This window comes from Oryctolagus cuniculus, chromosome 2, assembly GCF_964237555.1.
Source record: "Oryctolagus cuniculus chromosome 2, mOryCun1.1, whole genome shotgun sequence".
In the NCBI taxonomy this organism is placed as follows: domain Eukaryota; kingdom Metazoa; phylum Chordata; class Mammalia; order Lagomorpha; family Leporidae; genus Oryctolagus; species Oryctolagus cuniculus.
In genome coordinates this window covers 187,174,639-187,198,584 of record NC_091433.1, presented here as the reverse complement: position 1 = coordinate 187,198,584, position 23,946 = coordinate 187,174,639, and the positions used below count along the sequence as shown (strand labels likewise).

Genomic DNA, 23,946 nt, shown 5'->3' with positions numbered 1-23,946 from the left:
TGCTTGGGCCCCTGCCACCTCCAGGGGAGACCAAGATGAAGGTCCTGGCTCCTGGCTTTAGCTTGGTTTAGCCCTAAGCTGTTGTGGCCATTTGCAGAATGAACCAGCAGATGGAAGATCTCTCCCTCTGTCTCTGTAACTGAATTTCAGAAACACAAATAAGTCTTTTTTTTTTTGAAAGGTAGAGTTAGAGAGAGAAAAAAAAGAGAAGTGAAAGAGATCTTCCATACACTGGTTCACTACCCAAATGGCCACATTGGCTGGAGCTGGGCCCATCTGAAACCAGGAACCAGAGCTTGTTCCATGGGTGCAGGGTCCCAAATACTTGGGCCATCTTCCACTGCTTTCCCAGGCCATCAGCAGGGAACTTGATCGAAAGCACCTGGGAATCAAACTGGCACCCATATGGTATATCAGTGCTGCAAATGGCAGCTAAACCTTCTACACACAGCATTGGCCCCATAAATAAGTCTTTTAAAAAGAAAGTTCATTTATATTTCTACCCTTGGTTTAGGGAAGAAACTGAAGAGTTGAAAAATTTGGTTAGCTGATTTTCCCTAAGACAAGAGTATGATCTGATGTTCCTACGTAAGTCAAGTGCTGTGGGAGAGCCATGCAGAGAGAGGAAATGTAACCATCTCCATCACAGATAGTGCCTTAAGTGCGAAGCTTATTCTCAGTATGAAACTATCTAAAACCTTGCCATAGAGCCACTCTTATCCTACCTATTAAGTGACAAAACATCAAAACAATGGCACTTAAAATCTCAGATCAGTAAGGCTCATTTCCTCTTGGAGCATCAATAATCTCAGATTTGGGGAGTAATGTATTTATTGTTATTTTAAAACATAGCAAAAAAATAGAATTATGAATGACAAAAAAAACTAAGTATTTTTAAAGCTAAAATAAGAAATTCACAGATACATGACACTTGTAGGAGAATGCTCTGGTCTCCACAACCAGGCCCCAGGAAGACTGGATTCATTCTCCACAAAACTTTTTTTAAAACTTGAGATAAGATGATACATAGTAAAATAAACACTATGGATTCTTACTAATACCTACACTTGCAAAGTGTATAATTATGAAAACATTCAAGTTCATTCAAATTTGACCTTAAAGGTATACTGGTGAAAATGTCTGAAAGACACAAAGTTAAGCCAATCTGCATTACCTGTTCTTGTCCCTGGCGACTGTATAGCTTAGTACCTAACAGCCTTAATAATCCGAGTGTCTTCGGCACCTACAAAATAAATCACATCATATAAAAACAGATTAATGGAATGATTTCTCATGTATAAATTATTTTCATCACAAAATAAAAGCCAGCAAATCTAGTATTTCAAATACGATTAAAATAGTACTAAAAAATGTCAAGGATCTTAGTGAGATTCTCTTTCTGCTTGAAAAAAAATTACCAGTCGATAAAAGTTTACAAAATATATGCATAACCAAATGTTAGTTTAATACATAAATAAGCCTAGTACAACTTATGCAATTGAAAACCACTGCAAGCTTTTCACAAATGAAGCTGCTCTAGGTTACCATTTTATTCTAACATCATTATGGAGGTCAAAATTTCCAGCAGACATTTTATTCGTTAAGAATTAATCATATACCTGAAAAATAGTCAAGAAAACTTATCACTTATAAACCGGTATTTAAAATAATATAACATAACTATTTTTGCCTTAAATTTAAGAAATACACTTACAAAAGCAAGGTCAGACAATTATAATTTTAAAAATGAAAAATAACAAGTGTTTAGAATGTAAAGAATTTGGAACACTTATACACTGCCATTGGGAATATCACATGGAATAGCCACTGTGGAAAAGGACTGGCAACTCCTCAAAAAGCTAAACATAAAATTATCATGATCCGGCCAGCGCCATGGCTCACTAGGCTAATCCTCCACCTGCGGCGCCGGCACACTGGGTTCTAGCCCCGGTCGGGGAGCAGAATTCTGTCCCAGTTGCTCCTCTTCCAGTCCAGCTCTCTGCTGTGGCCCAGGAGTGCAGTGGTGCTTGGCCCAAGTGCTTGGGCCCTGCACCCGTATGGGAGACCAGGAGAAGCACCTGGCTCCTGGCTTCGGATCAGCGCAGTGCGCTGGCTGCAGCAGCCACTGGGGGGTGAACCAACGGAAAAGGAAGACCTTTCTCTCTGTCTCTCTCTCTCTCACTATCCATTCTGCCTATCAAAAAAAAAAAAAAAAAAAAAAAAAAAAACATTAAAAAAATTATCATGATCCAGCAACTCCAACCTAGGCTGATATTCAAAAGAACTGAAAATAGATATTCAAACAAGTAACTGTACATGAATGTTCCTAACAACACTATTCCCCATAGCCAAAAAGTAGAAGCAACTCAAATGTCCATTAACTGAAGAATGGATAAACAATACACATGTGGTATATATATGTGATGGAATATTACTTATCCATGAAAAGGAATGAAACACTGATACATGCTACAACAAGCTGAAGTTCAGACATTAGAGTAGGTAAAGGAAGCCAAGTACAAAAGGTCACATATGATATGATTCCATCTCTATAAAAAAATTCAGAAGAGGTAAACACACAAAGTCAGAATACAGAATAGTGGCTGTTAAGAGCTAGAGGGAATGGGAGAATACGGAGTATCTACTTAATAGATACAGGATTTCCTTTTGGGGTAATAAAAATATCTGGGAACTAGACAGTTACATAACACAGTGAATGTACTAAATACTACTGAACTGTGTATCCCAAAATGGGTACATTCAAAAAATATCTGAGCACCTAATACACCAGGCAATGTGGTGAGTCCGAGGTGCGTAATTTTGATTAAGTGATTGCTTTCATGTAGTTTATACAAGTAAGCAAGATAATTCATTGTTAGTGAAACCAGTGCCATCTTATCTGGGGCACCATCTTAAGCCTCAGGCACCATTTAAGGCCCTGGCCCAACTGCCACCTTGTACAATAAGTTTCAGTTTCTCCAAGGTACATTTCAGTTTCCTAAGTCCAGCCTGGTTTACCAGAAATCAGGTGACCAAATGTCCCAACCATACGTGTTGTCTTCACCCCACCCAATGGAATTTACTGTTCTTACTTCCTTATCTCTGCTACACTATGTAAGAACTGTTCTCCTAGCACAGGCTATTTCTCTTGTGAATGGAGAGGCAGCCTTATTGGCCAACAATAAAAGTCTCCCTTGTAGTGGTCTTTCATTGGTGCGGTGACTCAGATCCAGGGTCTCCCATTGACCTTGCTCTCCCCTGGGGGATATGAGCTGCTTCAGGATCCTGGATTCCTGCCAAGCACAAGAACCACCCCCAGACATCCTTCGTGGCTTCCAAACACTCTGTGATCTCCATCCACTCACCAGCCCTTCAAAAATTCTAAGACAGTGTGAGCAGAGGATTCTCTCATTGCGACTTTTTATGGGTTGCAGTTCTACATGACTTTGTCCTGAGGTCCTGGTACCAGGCATCACAACTCCTATGGTCTCATGCCCCTCTACAGACTTTGTGTCCAGGCAACAGCAGGTGTGGGTGACATCTTCTACAGACACTACACCCTGGGCTCCAGTGGGTACGGGTGGCAACCCCACCCTCTGCTCCCTTACTCTCCTTGTTGGATTGTTGTGATCTCAGGGACTCCTGCTATCTGCCAGCCCAATCTCTACAGGCCACTATGGGAGCTTCCTCATCCCATGTTCCATCCAACTCTCCCTCGGTTGTCTCCTAAACAATCTTGTTCCTCTCCAATTGGCCCGGGATCTCAAATGCCATGGCCTCATCTTTCACTGCAATCAGGTATGCCCCATGTATGAACTCAACAACCAGTCCAAGGGGCTGGTGCTGTGGTGCAGTGGGTAAAGCCGCCAACTGTAGTGCCAGCATCCCATATGAGCACCAGTTCGAGTCCCGGTTGCTTCCCTTCTAATCCAGCTCTCTGCTATGACCAGGGAAAGCAGCAGAGAATGGTCCAAAGTACTTGGGCCCCTGCACCTGCATGGGAGATCTGGAAGAAGCTTCTGGGTCCTGGTTTCAGAACAGCTCAGCTCTGGCCATTGCAGCCATTTGGGGATTGAACCAGCGGATGGAAGACCTTCCCGCCCCCCGGCTCTCTGTAACTCTGCTTTTCAATAAATAAATAAATAAATCTTTAAAAAAAAAAAAAACAAAAACAGTTCTGAGACTTGCGCTGTGGCGCAGTGGGTTAAAGCCCTTGCCTGAAGCGCCAGCATCCCACATGGGTGCTGGTTCGACACCTGGCTGCTCCTCTTCCGGTCCAGCACTGGAATGTGGCCCAAATGCTTGGGCCCCTGTACCCACATGGGAGACCCAGAGGAAGCTCCTGGCTCCGGATCGGCTCAGCTCCAGCCATTGCGGCCATCTGGGGGGTGAACCAGCGGATGGAGGACCACTCTCTCTGTCTACCTCGTCTACCTCTCTCTGTAACTCTTTCAAATAAATAAAATAAATCTAAAAAAAAAAAAAAAAAAAAAAAAAGTCCAAATGACCACTTAATGGCACATTCGACCCCGACATGATTCGGGATCTCTACCACTCTGTGATCCTTTGGGAAAGTGGAAGGAGATTCCCTACATTCAAGCTTTTTCCCATCTCTGATCTAAACCTTATCTCTGCGTCTCATGTTCTCCAGCTCAGGTCCTCCTGGCCACTAAGGCTCCTACTAAAGATCCAGAGCCAGAGCCAGAGCCAACACCCTTTTGTTCTACCTTCAGTCCTGCAGATGAGCCCAGCCACCACAGGCACAGTTCAGCACCTCCCTGATCAAGCCCCAGCACAGGCACCTCCTACTCAGCAACCTCAGAGCCCTATCTGCTGCAGCCCCTCTGCCGCGGCTCTCACTGCCTCATCGATACCTCCACCTCCTGTCCAGGAATTCCAGGAGGCAGCATCTGCTTCTACCTCCCTTATCTCCTACTCACCCTTATCTCAAAACCAGCCCCTGTCCATTTCTACTGCCCCTGCTCCCCCTCCCTTACCTCAAACCAGTCATCGCGACAGCTTCCGTCCTACCCCGTTTCACTGAGCAAGCATACTGTTCCTGCCCTGCCACCACTGCTGCAAGTCCCTGACCCCCCTTCTCTTGTCCCCAGTCCCCAAGTCACTCACTCTCGTGCAGCAGCTAGGGAGCCTGCCTCCACGTTTCCCCTTTGAAAGGTGGCAGGAGCAGAGGGCATAGTCAGGGTCCACGCTCCTTTCTCACTTGCTGATCACTCACAAATTGAACAAAAACTGGGTTCCTTCACCTCTAACCCAACATTGTACATTAAAGAGTTTCAATCTCTAACCCAGTCCTATGACCTGACTTTCCACGATGTCTTTATGATCCTCTCCAATACCCTCCTTCCAGAGGGGCGAAGGCAAGTTTGGGAACAGGTCCATCTCCACGCTGATGAGACCCACCAAACTGACCTTGACCATCCCATAGGAGTAGATGTGGTCCCCAAACAGGACCCCAACTGGATTTACAACTCTCCCAATGGTGTAACGGCCAGAAATCGTTTCATTACCTGCTCATTAGCTGGCCTCAAAAAATCTAACAGAAAGGTTGTTAATTATGATAAACTGGAAGAATTTATTCAAGATAAAAAGTAAACCCTTCCAGCTTTCTACAGGATCTGAAGCAGACCCTTCTTCAATACACTAACTTAGACCCAGAACCTCCCAATGGTCAGGGTTTGCTCATGAGCCATTTATTTGCCCAGTGTTTCCCTGGTATCAAGGCAAAATTAGAGCAGCTCGAGAGGGGCTCATTAACTCCACAGGCAGAAATTGTAGAGGTGCCCTTTAAAGTATACGATGAGAAGGATGAGAGAGCGCAAAAGGCCAAGTTTCAGACGCTGGCCAAGGCCTTTCAACAACCTGCTACATCCAGTGGCTCAGGCGACCACAAGATTGATAGAGTTGACAATAAGGGCCCCCAGGGTCCATGTTTTAAATGTGGCCAAATAGGCCATTGGGCCAAAACGTGCCCCAGCCCCAGGGACCCACCAAGTCCTTGTCCTGAATGTCACCAAAAGAGCCAATGGACAGTGGACCGTCCTCTTGTCCATCAAGTCAACAGGCCATCCACCCCACCTATGCCCCAGGTTGACCTTCAAGGGTTGGCTATTGAGGGCTGAAGAAGCCCAGACTCCCACCACCTCACCATGACCATCACTCCACGGGAGCCCAGGATAATTGTGATGGTAACAGGTAGGCCAATTTCTTTTCTTATTGACACAGGTGCAACTTTCTCAGTCCTCATCCAGTACTGGGGACCAACCTCTGCTGCCTCAACCTCCATAGTTGGGGTGGAGGGAAAACCTTCCAGACCCCTACAGACTCCCAACCTGCTATGCATACTTAATACAACACCCTTTTATCACTCTTTTCTCATTATACCTTAATGTCATACTACCCTCCTGAGAAGAGACATTCTGTATCAGTTTGGTACTCAGGTGGTTTTCACCCTCCAACCACTGGCCCAGTCTTCCAACCTGCCTTCACCTCCCCTTTTACTACTTCTCTCTCAAGACGACCTGGTCCCAACTATCCTGCCTAACTCAGGAGCCCTATCTGCTGTCAATCCATGGGTGTGGGACCTCAGCCACCCTACGACAGCAGCTGATCATTCTCTGGTACAGATTAAGGTTAGGAACACCTCAACCTTCCCTTCTCAGCCTCAGTATCCCTTCCCCCTCTCCAGCCTTTGAGGATTAAAGCCTATCATCACTAAACTCCTCCTCCAGGGTTTACTCTGTAAAACCAACTCCTCTTATAACATCCCCATCCTGGCAGTAAAAATACCTAACGCATCTTTTCACCTGGTCCAAGATCTGAGTCTTATGAATTCTACAGTGGTTTTCATACATCCCATAGTACCCAACCCATACACCCTCCTCTCCCCTATCCCTGCCTCCACTTCTCATGTCTCAGTTTTGGACCTTGAAGATGCATTCTTCACTATCCCTCTACATTCCTCCTCTCAGGATCTGTTTGCTTTCACATGGTCCAATCTTGATTCCTGCATTTCCACTCAATTTAACCTAAACCGTCCTCCCCCAAGGGTTCAAAGACAGCTTCCAATTGATTGATCAGGCCCTGACCAATGATCTAGGTACTCTTGATTTATCCCTCTCCTTTCTCCAATATGTCGATGACCTCCTCCTTTGCAGCCCTTCAAAATTGGATAGCCAACAACAGACTGCTACTCTTCTTAACTTTCTAGAAGCCAAGATGTATCAGGTATCCTTCACCAAAGAACAGCTTTGCTTATCTGAGGTAACCTATCTCAGCATACATCTCACTCCCACTCACAAGGCTATCACCATAGACAGAAAGCATCTCATAGATAACCTCCCACCTCCTTCTATCAAAGAGGAAATTCTTTCCTTTCGAGGATTGGCAGGATTCCTACATTCATGGATTCCAAACTTCTCTCTTTTAGTCTGACCACTCTACGAAGCCACCAAGGGATCCCTCCAAGAACCTTTCATAACTCCAGGCACCTCCCAATATCATAAACTCCAACAGGCTATTCTACAAGCCCCTGCCTTACATTTACCAGAACTCACACAGCCCTTCCTCATCTACGTCACTGAAAGCCATGGAATAGCCTTGGAGGTTATCAGTCATCAAACTGGTCCCTCTTGTGCTCCTGTAACCTATCTCTCAAAAACTCCAGATCCTACAGTTAAGAGTGGGGCACCCTGTTCACAGGTGCTAGCCTCAGCAGCAGTTCCCATACAGGAGTCAAAAAAATTGACTTTTGGGTCACCACTTAGTATCCTCTCCTCTCATCACCTGTCTAAGCTTCTAACCTATAAAGGCCTCCAGTCTCTTCCACCATCCCACATTCTGGCCTTCCTGGTAGCACTAATTGAAGACCCTACCCTCATTTTTTTTTTGGACAGGCAGAGTTGACAGTGAGAGAGAGACAGAGAGAAAGGTCTTCCTTGCCGTTGGTTCACCCTCCAATGGCTGCCGCGGCAGGTGCATTGCGCTGATCTGAAGCCAGGAGCCAGGTGCTTGGGCCATCCTCCACTGCACTCCCGGGCCACAGCAGAGAGCTGGCCTGGAAGAGGGGCAACTGGGACAGAATCTGGTGCCCCGACTGGGACTAGAACCCAGTGTGCCAGCGCCACAGGCAGAGGATTAGCCTACTGAGCCACGGCACCGACCCCTACCCTCATTTTTAAATTCTATTCTCCTCTCAATACAGCTACTCTTCTTCCCCCTTCCTTGTCATCTCTTGATCACACAGCTCTTTCTGATTCCTACATTGAAACCATTGAGCACCTACTAGCCATCCCTGAAACATTCAGGAAGGTCCCCTTGTTAAAACCTGACCTGGTATAGTTTACAGATGGCAGCTCTACCTACCATCAGGGAATCAAAAGGGCAGGATATGCTGTGGTGCCAACCATTGACAATCGAGACTGAACCACTCCCTCTCAACGCTACTAATCAACAAGCTGAACTTTATGCCCTAACCCATACCTTCATGTCGGCAAAAAATAAATCTATCACAGTTCATACTGACTCCAAGTATGTCTTCCACATCCTATCCCGCTCAGCAATCTAGAAAGGGGCCTTCTCACCACAAAGGGAACAGCCATCTCTAATGAAACTTACATAACTTCTCTCTTAGAAGTGGCTTGTCTACTAAAACTAACTGGAATTATCCATTGCAGAGCTCATCAAACTGATACCTCCATTGTCACAGTAGGTAACAATAAGGTAGATCAGGCGGCCCGTTGGTAGCACTGTCTCCCCTCCCTTCAAGCTCATCTGCTGCTCCATCCACCGTACTAATAAACTGCTCTCAAGACCAACAATGCTAACAGGCCATTCTATTTTATCTCCATCACTTGTTTCATCCCGACCTTCCTTCATTCCTATCAGTTGTCAAACAATCTCTCCCTCTTATGCCACAGGACACCAAGTGTCTTCAGCAACTTACCTCTTCATGTTCTATATGCCAGCAAACAAATCCTAATTCTAACCTCCATCCCCCACCCTTCCCTTCCCATCAAGCCGGAGGATACCTGCCAGCCTCCAACTGGCAAACTGACTTAACCCATACGCCCCAAAAGGACACTTTCAGTATTTCCTGGTATTGGTGGATACGTTCTCTGGATGGGTAGAAGCCTTCCCGACCACTAACGAACATGCACATACAATATCTAACATCTTACTTCAGGAGGTCATCCCCCAATTTGGAGTCCCAACCTCCCTCCAATCAGACAATGGTCTTGAATTTACAACACCAGTAACTCAACTACTGAGTAAGACACTCAACATGCCCTGGCATTTCCATATTCTTTATCATCCCCAGTTCTCAGGGAAGGTGAAAAGGAAAAATTGTGCACTAAAAAGTATTCTAACTAAATTCCCCCTTGAGCTTCACCTAGACTGGACTAAACTACTTCGTAGCTCTGCTCCATGTGAGAGCCCTTCCAAACAGGCCTCTCAAGCTCTTTTAAACTGGTTTCTCTGGCCACATACCACAATCTCCACTTTTGCTGCCCCGTCTACTCTCGCCTCTCCTCAGTTATCTCCAAGCAGATATATGGGAATATACAGACACCTACTGCCCTGTTCCAGGTCCAACCACTTTAGCTTCCCTTCTATTGCAGTGGGAGACAAGGTCTTCCTGTCCTCTTCACACCCATCCTTGCCCCCTACTCTCACTAAGCTACAGGCTAAATGGACCAGCCTTTAGCAGGTTACTGTCACTACTCGTACAGCAGCAAAGTTACAGGGAGCCCCCCACTGGGTCCACTTCACCAACCTTAAGCGTCCCCCCATCCCTTTATACAATTACTCTCACGGGGCCACTCACAGCCAAGTTTACCCATACTCAAGCTCTACAACCAATGGTGCCCAAAAACTCAGACCCTTCCACACTTGATGAACCTTCCTCCAGAAAACCGCCACCTCCAGCCATCCGCCACTTCCAACACTGGCTAAGTGCTGAGCCTCTCTTTCACTGCTACCAACTCTTCCTACAACTTCTATGGAAGGAATATCAAACACACTCCGTGCCCCTCCTGGCTCTTTTCAGATATTAAAGATTTACACCTCCAGGGAACTTTCTCAGACTTCGCTCCTCTTGAGATCTACACTTTCCCCTATCTCCTCTTAATATCTCATTCCCTCTTCCACACGCTGAGATGAAATTCCCTCTTCCATACACCAAGATAAATTTTCCCTTTTCATACACCAAGATAATCTCATTGCTTCTGCTCTTTTGTGTCCATCCTGTATCCACACTGGCCCCAGGAACACATTATGCATGGCTATTTCATATTTACACTACTTCCACTCCCACTAAATTATTTAACCCTACCTTCTGCCCCATCATGGGCTGTGCAGGCCCTATCACTCTGTACTTCAATTTTGCTCAGGTCTGCTCACGCAATTGTTTTGACTGAACTAGATATACTTTATCTCAACTGGAGACATGCATATTATCTCTGCTTGACCAAGAATAACACAGGATCATGTAATGATGCTTACTGGAAAGATTGCTCATCATGAAGACGTCTTGTAAGTACTACTATACTGACCATTGGTATGGCCTCCCAGGAAAACAACTCTCTAAGGTCTTGCCCAAAGTTGAAGACACATCACAGGCACAACCCCTCTTGATTTTCACTATAACTGATCCGTACCTTCAGGTTTGGCAAGATGGAGTCGAGGGATCCATCATTCTGTATATGGGCTCCAATTTGAAAGATCTCCATGGAACCATAAAAATTATCAGGGCCTTCACTCAGCCCCTGACAGCTCCCACAGATGTGGTGGCTGATACAGTAAAGGAGTCCTCTAAACACCTGGCCTAGCTAATTAACCTGGCCAAACCTGGACAAATCAATCTGTCCCTTACCCTACTTTATCAACTACCCAATTCTATTTTACCCTCTGCCTTTTACCAACAACAATGCTTTATATGCACTCCCCTTCAGAAACCTCCCATCGCAGCTACTCTACTCACTAATGTTTCTGTTTCCACAAACTCCTGTACCCCTAATCCTCAGAAAATCATCGGGCATCTTCTTCTACATTCTGGAGGACAAGATGTAAAGTGTTGGATTACCAACATAACAAAACAACCTGACAAGCTTATGCCACATAACATTCCCTGTGTTATCAATATGACCATCACTTCCACTATGTCCTTTTCTAGCCCACTTGGAGCCTCACTTCTTTGTAATTATACCTTATACACCTGTAACAGTTCTACACTCGGTCCATGTGTATTGGTGATTCTTTCCCCCTAACTAACACTACATGACTACTTCAAATCCCTTTTATAGACTAACCCCTCTATCCACAAGAGATGAGTGATCTTTCTCTCAGTCTTAGATGGAATCAGCTTTGCAGCTTCCCTCTCTTTGGTGGTGATCTCAGGAACTTCTCTGGGCCACAATGTTCTCTCTATTAACCGGTCCCAAGAACAATTCTAACAACTACAAGAGGAGGTCACCAGATCCAGTGAGATGTCGGCAGATGCCATCAAGGGACTTCAAAATCACATTACCTCACTAGCAGGTGTAGTGCTACAAGAGATGAGCTCTGGACCTTATAACTCCTGGAAAAGTGGGAACTTGTGTTTTGCTGGGAAAACAATGTTGTTATTATGTTAATAAATCAGGCCAGGTAGAATAAAATGTTAAAACTCTCCAAAAATTGCTACATCTATTAAACAATCTGCCTAGGGTCTAGAGAACCTCTCCTCACTTCCTCCCTATGGACTCCCCTCACCACTTGGTTAATGCCACTCCTAGGACCACTGGCTGCTATTCTAACCCTGGCTTTTATACCACCTTGTCTGTTTAAGTGCATACAGGAGGTGATAATGGAATGAAGCAGAGCCTTCATCAACCAGGTTGTCAACCAAATGCTGCTACAGGGATATATTCAGCTTCCAAGCCAAGAGATCACATCTTAATATGTCGCCCCACCAGCAAAGAGTGACTTGTCACCCCGTGACAGCAGGAAGTAACTCCAGAAGATAGATCATCATCCCTCTACCCTCTCCTGGGCTTTTAGAGCTGATATAATCTCATACAACGCTTGCTTTATAAACAACGAAAGAGGCAAATATTGGTGAAATTGGTGCCATCTTATCTGGGGTACCATCTTAAGCTTTGGGCATCATTTTAGGCTCTGGCCCAGTTGCCATCTTGTACAATAAGCTTCAGTTTCTCCAAGATAAGTTTTAGTTTCCTAAATCCAGCCTGGTTTACCAGAAATCAGGTGTCCAAATGGCCCAACCATACATATTGTCTTCCCCCCACCCAATGGAATTTACTGTTCTTACTTCCTTATCTCTGCTATGTTATATAAGACCTGTTCTCCTGGGTCAGGCTGCTCTTTGTCTTGTGCAGGAAAAGGCAGCTTTGTTGGCCAACAGTAAGCTTTTTCCTTACTCTAGTGTTTGGAGTGTTTTGTGATTGCCTTTCAATAAAATTATAAGGTAGATAGTATGGAAGACAATATTAGTAATCACCATTTGGACACACAGAAAACAACTTGCAAGCCCCCTGAAACCAGGAGGCAAGCATATGATTAGTTATAATAAATGAATTGTGAGCAGAGTGATGCTTCTAGTGTAAAACAGCAAAAAATTTTATGTTTTTATCCCTTTCTTTCCACTCTAAGGCCATGAATTGAGATAATGGGACCTCCAAAGGGATCACATAAATAAGAACAGTGTCTTCTAACAATAATTGATAGAATTAAAAAGGAGAAAACAATCCAACATTGGAAGCGGGATACACAGCAGACTCATAGAATGACAAATGCCCTAAACAACACTCTGACCTAAGAATCAGCCCTTAAGGCATTCGGGTCTGGCTAAAAAGCCCATGAGAGTTTTGCAGGCATAGAAAGCCAAGACACTATGGCAAAAAAGGACCTAAATAAAAGATCTCTGTGAGTGAGATCCCAGAAGAAAGGGCCATCAAAGGAGGTACCTTTCTCTGAAGGTTGGAGAGAACTTTCACTTTGATTATGACCTTGTCTAAATAAGGTCGAAGTCTGTAAACTCAAGAGGCTTCCATAGCCTTAGCAGCTCATGACAAGAACCTCGGGTGATTATTGACTTCATAAATAAGTGTCAATTGTTAAGTCAACAACAGGAGTCACTGTGCACCTACTCCCCATGTAGGACCTATGTCCTTAATGTGTTGTACTATGAGAATTAACGGTAAAACTAGTCTTCAAACAGTACTTTATACTTTGTGTGTCTGTGTGTGTGCAAACTGTTGAAATATTTACTTAGTATAGAGTTGATCTTCTGTATATAAAAATGAATCTTAATGAAGAATAGGATGGGAGAGGGAGTAGGAGATGGGATGGTTTGCGGATGGGAGGGTGGTTATGGGGGAAGAACTGCTATAATCCAAAAGTTGTACTTTTGAAATTTATATTTATTAAATAAAAGTTTTCTATTAAAAAAAAAAAAAAGATAGTGGGACCTCAAGAGACTGCCACTCTCCAAACCATCACACATTAGTCAGGCCAGGAGAGGCATAAGATGAACAGTAGGCCTTGCCACAAATAAGGGGTAAATTTTATGTAGTAAGTCACATAAATATAAGGACTTTTCATTTGTGTGTTCTTGTGATTGAATGCTCAGAACAAGTCTAGCCTACACTGACAAGTACAGCCTAAAGGAGAGTGTGATGTAAACCAGAAGCTCAATAAATGATTACAGAAAGCATGAATGAATGCTGAATAATCCATATAAATGTGGACCAAGACAAATGGAAAGAAGTGACTATGATAACTAAGAACCTGAACTGGGGAACTTCTGCCCCTTCTAGAGGCAAACCAGGGCAACTTAATGAACAAGGTTACTTAGAATTAAATGAGCTAATAATACATGTAAAAGCATTTGGAATAGTTGCCAAAAACAAAAACAGAGCTTATACTGTTTGTATTTCTGTTTATTATATTCCATTCGCAAGTGGAAGCTAATTATCAACAGCGCAAACAGTCTAATACACATTAAATGTTAAAAGACATGACTGTGTATCTACTATATGAACTAAGATGACTAATAATGGATCCCAAAAGTCACACTTTATGAAGCTGAATTATATTGAGTTGAATACATCTGACAGGGACCTGTAGAAGAGACATCATAATCACCTGTCAAAAAAAATCTAGGGGCTGGTATTGTGGCATAATGGATTAAGCCACCATTTGCAATGCCATATGGGCACAGGTTCAAGTATTGGCTGTTCCAGTTCTGATCCAGCCCCCTGCAAATGAGCCTAGAAAAGCAACAGAAGATGGCCCAAGTGATTGTGCTCCTGCCCTCATGTGGGAGACCAGGAAGAAGCTCTTGGCTCCTGGCTTTGGCCTGGCCCAGCCCTGGCCATTGCAGCCATTTGGGGAGTGAACCAGCAGACAGAAGACCTCTCTCCATCTCTACCTCTCTTCTTTTCTTTCTGTAACTCTGCCTTTCAAATAAATTTAAAAAAATAAATAAATCTAAAAATATTTTTAAGTTTGAAAGTAAAATTCTGATTCATTAAAGGAAGTATTACAATTACATGTAGTAATGAATTACATGTTATTCCCAATGACAGTAGGCAACAGAATAGCAAGATTTATTCATTTCCAATAAAATTATCTCCTCCTCTATATCTTACAAAGGGTTCATCTGTTTCAGACTAATTTGAAAAGTGAAATTCTGGGACTGGAGTTGTGGCACAGCAGGGTAAGTCACAGCCTGCAACGCCAGCATCCCTTATGAGCACCAGTTCCTGGCTGCTCCACTTCTGATCCAGTTCCCTGCTAATGCACTTGGGAAAGCAGGGGAAGATGACCCAAGTGCCTGGGTCCCTGCCACACAAGTAGGAGACCCAAACTGAGTTATAGGTTCCAGTCTTCAGCCTGGCCCAGCCATGGAAGTTGCAGCCATTTGAGGAGTGAACCAGTAGATGGACAAACCCTCTCTCTCTGTATCTTTCAAATAAATAAGTCTTCTTAAACAAACAAACAAAAAAGTGAAATTCTGTAAGTAATACTCACCGTGGTCACCTTGTCACCACCATTAGTAATCTGCTTATAATAAGGTGACCCTGAAAGAACTCTCCAGGCAGAAAGGCCACAGCTAGCAGCTTTGGAAATTCCTACTCCAGGAGTTTCACATCCACCAACTAGTAAAAGTCTACAAAAGAAAAAGAAATTGGAAACATGGCAAAGGACAGCAAAACAAAGGGAGCAGAAACATTTTCATGAAGAAAACTAAAGGAAAATCAGTATACTATAAACCTAACAGGTAAATATTTAAAAGGAAACAATCAAAAGAAAACCAAATGGATTTTCAATTAGAATGTCACTGTCATTTAAAAAGAATAAGTTTAAAACGCTCCTAAAAGCTTTTTTAAATTTTTAAATGCTTTTTAAAGGCACCTGAAACTCATATGGGCACTTAAAAATCAGGAAAAAAATGCTTTAAGGTTGGTCACTGAATATTAAAGAAACTGTATCAACACTAACAAACCTTAATAAGCAGATGTGTAGCCTCACACAGACACATCTATGTAATTACAGCAATGTATCTGAGACAAGAAAGACACAGCTACAGAACAGAAGGAAATGATAGCCAACAGAGGCAACAGTGCCTGGATGGCGAAGACCCACACAGCAATACCTTCTCAGAAGTAAGACATTTTAGAACTTCAGCTGCACACTGTGATAGGTCCACTTTTCTACTTGTTACAATCCATTAGCAGTTAGAGGCCAGTTGCCAACAGGGAAAACAGCCTAACATATATTAAAAGTTAAAAAACATTACTGTGTACATTTGAAAGTAAAAGTTCTGATACATTAAAAGGAAGACTTTTATCAGTTATCAATAAATTCTGTGATGTTCTCAATGATAGGTGACAATGGAAATAACAAGATAGGAGCCACAGACTCTTTCACATTTAAACACGCAGATTCCTTTATGCTTCGGAAATTGCCCACGGCCTCAGAGTGAGAAAAAGACTTCCAAACAAGGCTTCACGTCTATGTCTACATGGTGTTCTGCTCACACAACCTACTGCTGCCCCATATGACAGACACCCATCAAACTCCTTTAACATTTAAACTCGCAAAATGCCAGTCACTACCAGCCTCCCATTTTATCAAAAAAAAGATGCACTTCAGCACACACAGTAGTTTCCCTTTTCCAAACCTTTTTCACAGAAAACTCAAATGTGAAAAAAATTTAAGTTTCTGAATAGAAATTAAAAGATGAAAAGAAACAACACTTCATAAAGTTATTTAGAGTTGGCATATCAAAAGATTGATGAAATTACATGGTTATATTAAATAAGGTAAACTTTTAACTGTTAGAACATTATAAATAAACATCAGTACCTAATGATGTAATGCCATGAGTTCTCAATATGACCCTATCAAGACCAGCAGAGGTACATGCCCACAGGAAGTCAAGAACTACATTACTGCAAAAAGCAGCACCTGCCTTCTGTTAACTCTGCTCACCTAGTGCAGTAGGCAGAATAATGCTCCAACACCAAAAGATGTCCACATTCTCATCCCTGCCTGAACCTGTGAATATATTATATTTCAAAGATACAAAGTTGCATTTGGGACTAAAGTTGCCTATCAACTGACCTTAGCAAGGAGACTATCCTGGATTATCCAGGTGACTCCAATGTAATCATGAGATTCCTTGAAGGTGAGAAGGAGGCAGAGGGTCAAGGTCAGAGTAATGCAACAAGAGAAAGACTCAAATGGCCACTGCAGGCTTTGGGTGGTAGAAGGGCTACAAGCCAAGGAACATGGGCAGCCTCCAGAAACTGGACAAGTCAACATGAATTCTCCCTGTGCACCACAGGAAAGAACACCACCATGCCTTGATTTCAGACTTCCAACCTCGGGAAGCGTAAGGTAATAAATTTGTTGCACACCATTAAGTTTGTTACAGCAGCCACAGAAAACTAACATCTACCTCATTTCATTCCCAGCCCAAAACTCAGATGATCAGACTAATTTCACCAACAAGCTCTCTTCTTATCTGACAACTTACTTTCTAACATGTGTTTCTGAACTAAGCTAACAACATTTACCAAAAAAATCACCACTACCATATACTCTAAGATCTAAAAATTTCAAAACTGCATAAAATTCTAAAAATCTCAAAATTCATGTCACATAAATAGAACTTGTTCAAAGAAACACAACTTGAGCCTTCACTCAAAGCCTTTTTCCAACTGCTTTTATATATGGCTCTAACAAGGTTACATCACAGCAAATCAGAAGCAACAAATTTTGAGAAGACAGCCTCAAGCAACCTATTTGCACAGTTTCTAGTGGAGGCAAAGCCTCAGCGCTAACACATAATTAACCCTGTTCACCAGGGCGAAAGATTTTGGTCCAAAGTCAAGCTACTAGTGTATTATTTGCCCAGAGCAATCAGTCTGCTCAAATGATTCTGTTACACTAAAATATTTCCTCAAAAAGGCGTATCTAGTACAGATAAAATCATACTTTCCCTATGACCCTGACTCCCAATTCTGATAAAATACCAATGAAAAAAGAAGAACATTTTAAACAATACTACAAAGACACAATCAACAAAATCTGGACAGTGGGAAAGTAAATGACCTGGTTTACTCGGCACACACACGTGAACACACAAACACATGTACACACACAGCACAAGGGCAACAGAGGGAGAAAATGGGGAACACATCAATAAATTAAGAGCAATTGCACATGGGATATAAAATGTTGACAAAATGTTGTTATTTTTGGATGTGACAATGATAATCACGCGTTTAGGTTTTTCTAGAGTTCTTATTTCATAGAAATAACACAGAAATATTTACAGATTAAAAAAAACATTGTCCAGGACTATTTCAAATAATACAGGAATGGCTGGGGATACAGACCGAGCAAGCTTGGCTATGAGCTGACTGCTAAAGCTGATTCATAGGCACAGGGAGACCTGTACTATTCTGGTTTTGAATATGCTTCAAATTTTCCATAAAGAATTTTTTACCCAAAAGTCCACTGGTTAGGAAAAACTCCTTGAATAAAAACTAACAAAGAAGATAATTTTGATTATCCAGAACTCAGAATTTAATCACAATGCCTTTTCTTTTTTTTTTTTTTTTTTTAATTTACTTCATTTGAAATTCAGAATTACAGAGAGAGCCCGATCTTCCAACTGCTGGTTCACTCCCCAAACTGCCACAATAGCCAAAGCTGGACCAGAGCAAAGCCAGGAGCTTCTTGGGCTATTTTTCTACTACTTTCCTAGGCACATTAGCAGTAACTGAATTGGAAGTGCAGCAGCCAGGATTTGAATCAGCGCCTAGATATGATGCTATAGGCAGTATCCCCCAGCAACGGCCCCATATTGCTTTATCAAATAGAAAACTTGTGATCTATAAAATATCTTTAAAAAATAAGTAATCTACAATTATAATAAAAATAACAATAGAGAATTCAACAAGTCCTCAAAAGTGATCTGATAATAAGTAACTTCCCTCTGATGAACACGTAACTTACAGAGTTGTGCTGACAACAGACTAAACACAATCATGAGCCATATATTTAACATTTGGGTCATAGACCTCATGCAGAATGGCAATCCTGTAAGACTATACCCCAAGGATGCTACCATAGCCACCTGAGTGTGTGTGAATATACCCTGTGATGGCCACATGACAATGAAATAACCCAACAATGCATTTCTCAGAATGTATTCCTATTGTCAAGGGATGCATGACTGCATAGTGACATATTTATAACAGATAATTCCTACATATTGATTATATTTTACCAACATATGTGTGAACCTTTAAATTGCTTGAGTACTTTTAAGAGTTACAGAGCTGGGGTCGGCACTGTGGCATAGCAGGTTAAACCTCCACCTGTGGCACTGGCATCCCATATAGGTGCCCATTCGTGTCCCTGCTGCTCTGCTTTTGATCCAGCTCTCTGTTCATGGAATGGGAGGGCAGTGGAGGATGGCCCAAGTGCTTGGGCCCCTGCCCCAATGTGAAAGACCCAAGGGAAGCTCCTGGCTCCTAGCTTCAGATCAGCCCAGGTCCAGCTATTGCAGCCATTTGGGGAATGGACCAGTGGATCTAAGACCTCTCTCTCTGTCTCTCCTTCTGTAACTCTGCCTCTCAAATAAATAAATAAATCTTTAAAAAAAAAAAAAAAAAGTTACAGAGCTAATTGAGAATCCAGATTTCTTATCTTTTGGTCACAAAGCCAGAAGACATTTCCTCTCTGTGAATTCTGATAAATACAGTCATGCATAAATCAAATTGGCTACAATATGATAAGCTCCATTCAGAACAAGAGATTCAGTTACTGCTTCCAACCTTTGCTCCATTCATGCCAAATTAAAGAGCATGTGTAAAACGCAGCCGAATGGTGAAACTACTCGTGTGCTGTTTCCACAGATGGCAAGGCAAGCCTGGAACATGATGTTCCAGCCACGTGGATATGCATGAGTTCACATATCTAAGCAGGCCGAGGTGCTCAGTGTGCTAAAAGAGGAGGAAACCGGAAGATTTCATCAGCACCTTCACAGAACAGGTAACTGGCACCGTGTACCAAAAAATGTGCAAAGCACTGAGTGTACACAGATAAATAAGGTCTGCTCTGTGCATTCAAAAAGCTTGCTCTCTAATAGCAGACAAATAAGAGGGAGAAAAAGGTGAGAACACGGGATTAAGTGGCAGAAAAGAGGAACAGCAAAATACAGTATTCCAAATTATGACCATAAATTTCTCCAGTTGATGAAGTCAAGGAGAAAAAAAAAATCAGTGAACTGGCTTTAATTCTTCACATAAGCCCACAAACTTAGTCAAATAATGAAAAGGGGATTAGCATAAAATTTGCTTTGTGATATTTTGAGGTTGTTTATACATTAATGCTTGTATCTTGAGCATTCTGTGACTTTCCAGAAAACAACGGTAGATTTTTACAAAAATTAAGTCCACAAGCAGACAATACCATAGCCAACAGTTTATATCATGAATGTTTTTTTCACTGTATTAAGTTCCTCCAATCAGAAGTTATATGCAGTGATCATTATACTCTTTTTTATAATTCATTTATACATACATATATATCCTTAAATAAAAAAAATTTTGGTTAAGTGCTTAATTTCAGAATCATATTTTTAAATAAATAAATTAGTAAATTGTCTTTTTTTGGTTTTTTAATATTTATTTATTTATTTCAAAGTCAGACTTACAGAGAGGGAGAGGCAGAGGCAGTGAGAGAGAGAGAAGTCTTTCATTCACTGGTTCACTCCCCAAATGGCTGTAAAGGCCAGGGCTGAGCCAGACCAAAGCCAGGAGTTTGATCCAGGTGGGTGCAGGGGACCAAAGACCTGGGCTATCCTTCCTGCTTTCCCAGGCACATCAGCAGGGAGCGGGATTTGAAGTGGAGCAGCTGGGACTTGAATTGGTACTCATATGGGATGCTGGCGCCATGGATGGTGGTTTTACCTGCTATGCCACAGAGCCGGCCGCATAAGTTTTCATACAAAGAAAAAGTAAAACAGAATTTTTATAGTACCAGTTAAATTCTCTGCACCAACATCCATATGTGGAAATTAATAAAACTTTACTTCTCCTTAACAAAAACAAAAGAGAAAGAAAACAAGTATTTTTCCTAAAAATCTTCAAGCTTAAACACTATGGAAAACAACAGGAATATCATCAGACTAGGAATCAGGACTATCTGGTTTAAATACCTTTGCAAAAAAGCAACTACAATCTTGAGACATTCCTTTCATTCTATTAATACTTACCAAGCACACTGCTTATGTACCAAGCAATGAAGATCCTACACAATTAAAGAAATGTCTCACTAAACCATTTCTAACTGTTCTTAGAGGCAGTGTTTATAATTCTATAAACTCCCAGTTCACCAGTATCACAGACATGTATGGCTTAGAGGCTTGCGTTCTGTCTGTAACTTCCCTGTCTTAAGCAGCCTTCAAAATACACCCACACACAGGAGTGAATAGGAGCAGGGTCCCCTACTGGTGAAGGGGCTTGTGACCATGGACCCCAGCTGCACAGCAGCTCTGCAGCAGTCTGAAATAGGTTCAAACACAGCATAAAAGACACATTAGGTGTCTGGAGGAGGAGGGCAGAAAGGCTTCACAGGTGGCAGCACCAAAGGTTTATCCTTTAAACAATTTCCCAGACACATAGAGGGGTTAACTAGAGAGCATCCTAAGCCAAAAGTACATGATGTACAACAGCACACAGATGAGTCTGTAAAGTGTGGTCAGAAAACTGTAAGTGCATTAACCTCTAATAGACAAGCAGGGAATAACAGGACAAGAAGCTCACATGGGTCCCTAACACGAATATTTTATACTGCACAGTTCCAGGCACCTTCCAAGAACTACCTTCTATACTGTAACAGTTATTTAAATCTTAGCTTTGTTACTTACCTTAGAGCCACTCACTAGCACAGACTGTCTAACACATCTCTGTATCCTTTACAGCATTTACAGTAATTTCACTCAAGAGCATCTGTCTAGGCACTATATGTTTAGAGCAATAGCCCTGTAAAGATAAATAAGACATAGTCCTTGTCCTTGGCTTACCCTCTCTAGACTCATATTTTCCTCCATGAGAAATGAAGGAATTGAACCAAATGATGGATGAACTCTTTTCCAGCTCTGATATTCTAAGAGTTTAAAACTCAAAGGAGGAACACAAGTACCAGACAGCAAAAATAAACTGCGACTGACAGAGCCATAAACAACAAAAGGAATGAATTAAATGGGCAGGAATAAAAGAAGAGGCCAGAAATACAAAAGTCGTCACAACTCTCAGGAAGAAGAAAGGTGCAGAATTCAAGGCCCTAATGGACTGTGAGTTAAGAGTTACACTAAACATGGGACCGGCATCCTGACTCAGAGTTAAGTGCCGCCTGCGGGGCCAGCATCTCATATGGGCTCCAGCTGCTCTACTTCCGATCCAACTCCCTGCTAATGTGCCTGAGAAGTAACAGAGGATAACCCAAATGCTTAGGTCCCTTCACCCATGTGGGAGATCAGGAAGAAGTGGCCTGGCCCAGCCCCAGGAGTTGCAGCCATCTGGGGAGTGAACCAACAGATGTAAGTCCTCTCCCTCTGTCTCTTGGTCTCTTTCTCTGTAACTCTACCTTTCAAATAAATCTTTAAAAAAAAAAAAAAAAAAGTTACACTAAACATTGATTCCAAGAATGAGAAAAGGTTTAAGAGAGCTCTCCAACCTAATAATTGTTGGAAGAATCTGCCATCTAGTGGCCTAAAATTCCCTCAGGCAAGGACAGAGTTTAACATAACAAAGAAACCCTTCTATGTATTCTGCCCAATGACTAGCATTTGATCAGCAAGAAATGAATTTTCAAAATGAAAGAAGGAAAACCCCACGTCCCAAATCTTAAAATGCTGAAGATCATGGCTGGCAAAGTAAGAACTCAAAAACTAATCCCTATTATTTCACAGGCTAGAGTCCATTCCTTTCTTAGGAAAACTGAAATGTTCCCAGTTTTAATTCATTAGTATTTCCTAAGTAGCTTTACTACAAAAATAATGGTAACTGTGATTTGCTCGTTAAGTATTTTAAACTTTCCTTATCTTTATTTATTAGAGAAAGAATGTACTGAAAGAAAATATTTAAAATCATCCATTTACATCAGATTTTCAAACATCAAGTACATACCAGAATCACCAAGGAGCTTGTTTAAGCAGACTGCTGGAAGTCAAGGGAGGAATACAAAATTTGAATTTCCAGGGGCCAACACTGTGGCACAGGGAGTTATGCTCCCACTTCTGATACAGGCAGTATGAGTCCCAGCTACTCTGCTTCTGATCCAGCTGCCAGCAAATGCACCTGGGAAAGCAACAGGAGATGTCCCAAGTGCTTAGGCTGCCGCCACCCCACCTGTGTAGGAGATCAGGATGGAGTCCCTGGCTCCTGGCTTCCACGTGGCCCAGACCAGGCTGTTGAGCCATTTGTGCAGGGCACCGGGGATGAAAGATTTCTGTATCTTCTCTGTCTTTCTCTTTCTCTCTCATGCTCAGCCTTTCAAATACATTAAAAGTAAATCATTTAAAAAAAGAAAAAAGGAATTTGCATTTCCAACATTTTCACAGTGAATCTGATGTTGCTGATCCCAGAATGACACTCGTGAGCCACAGCTTTAAGTGTTGCTGAATGTACAGTGTAACTTAATATTTATGTATTATTGAATGAAGTACACTGTATGCTTGAAAATATTATGAGCTTCAAAGACAAAAGTTCACTATAAATTATGAAGCTTCAGACTATTTGGTCAACATGAACTTAAGGATGACCACAGAAAACCAACTCTATCGAATGATTAATTATGAAAGGAAAAGCATGAGAATTGTTCTTGGGCTACTTAGTTTAGTAATGAAATCATCTGTCTGGCAATTTGACAACTGGGCATTTAATCTATTTAAACTTCAGAGACACATGGCTGTAAGTTTATTATCATACAATTTAAAATTCAGAATCAAAATCTACAAAGTTCAATACCTCCTACTTTGTACCACCCAAGCAGAACTGAAACCATACTCATATCCACTGTTGGATGGCATAAAGCAGGGGTCAGCACAGATCTCCTTTACAGACCAGGTTATAAATACTTTAGGCTTTCTGGGCCACATGGCCTCTTTCACAACTGCTCATTTATGTCATAGCATGAAACAAGCCACATTTATGTTAAAAAAAAAAAAAGTGTGGTTCTGTTCCTATAAAACTCTATTTATGTTCCTACAAAGCTATTTATGGACACTGAAATTTGAATTTCATGTAATTTTTACTTGTCATAAAATAGTCTCCTTTTGGGTTTCTTTTCAACCATTGAAATATGCAAATTCTATTGATAGAAACTGGCCATATTTGGCACACA

General features: G+C 42.1%; 1 protein-coding gene across 4 annotated transcripts in view; it reads right to left on the bottom strand.

Moving 5' to 3' along the window:
• NBAS (NBAS subunit of NRZ tethering complex) overlaps positions 1-23,946 on the bottom strand; it is a 461,789-nt gene that overhangs the window by 382,538 nt on the left and 55,305 nt on the right. For all 4 annotated transcript variants that reach the window (XM_070069748.1, XM_070069749.1, XM_070069751.1 and 1 more), the window contains exons 10-11: positions 15,052-15,190; positions 1,175-1,243 (exon numbers count right to left, since the gene is read on the bottom strand). In XM_070069748.1, coding sequence (XP_069925849.1) covers positions 1,175-1,243; positions 15,052-15,190 — 208 coding nt within the window. The remainder of the gene's footprint in view (positions 1-1,174; positions 1,244-15,051; positions 15,191-23,946) is intronic.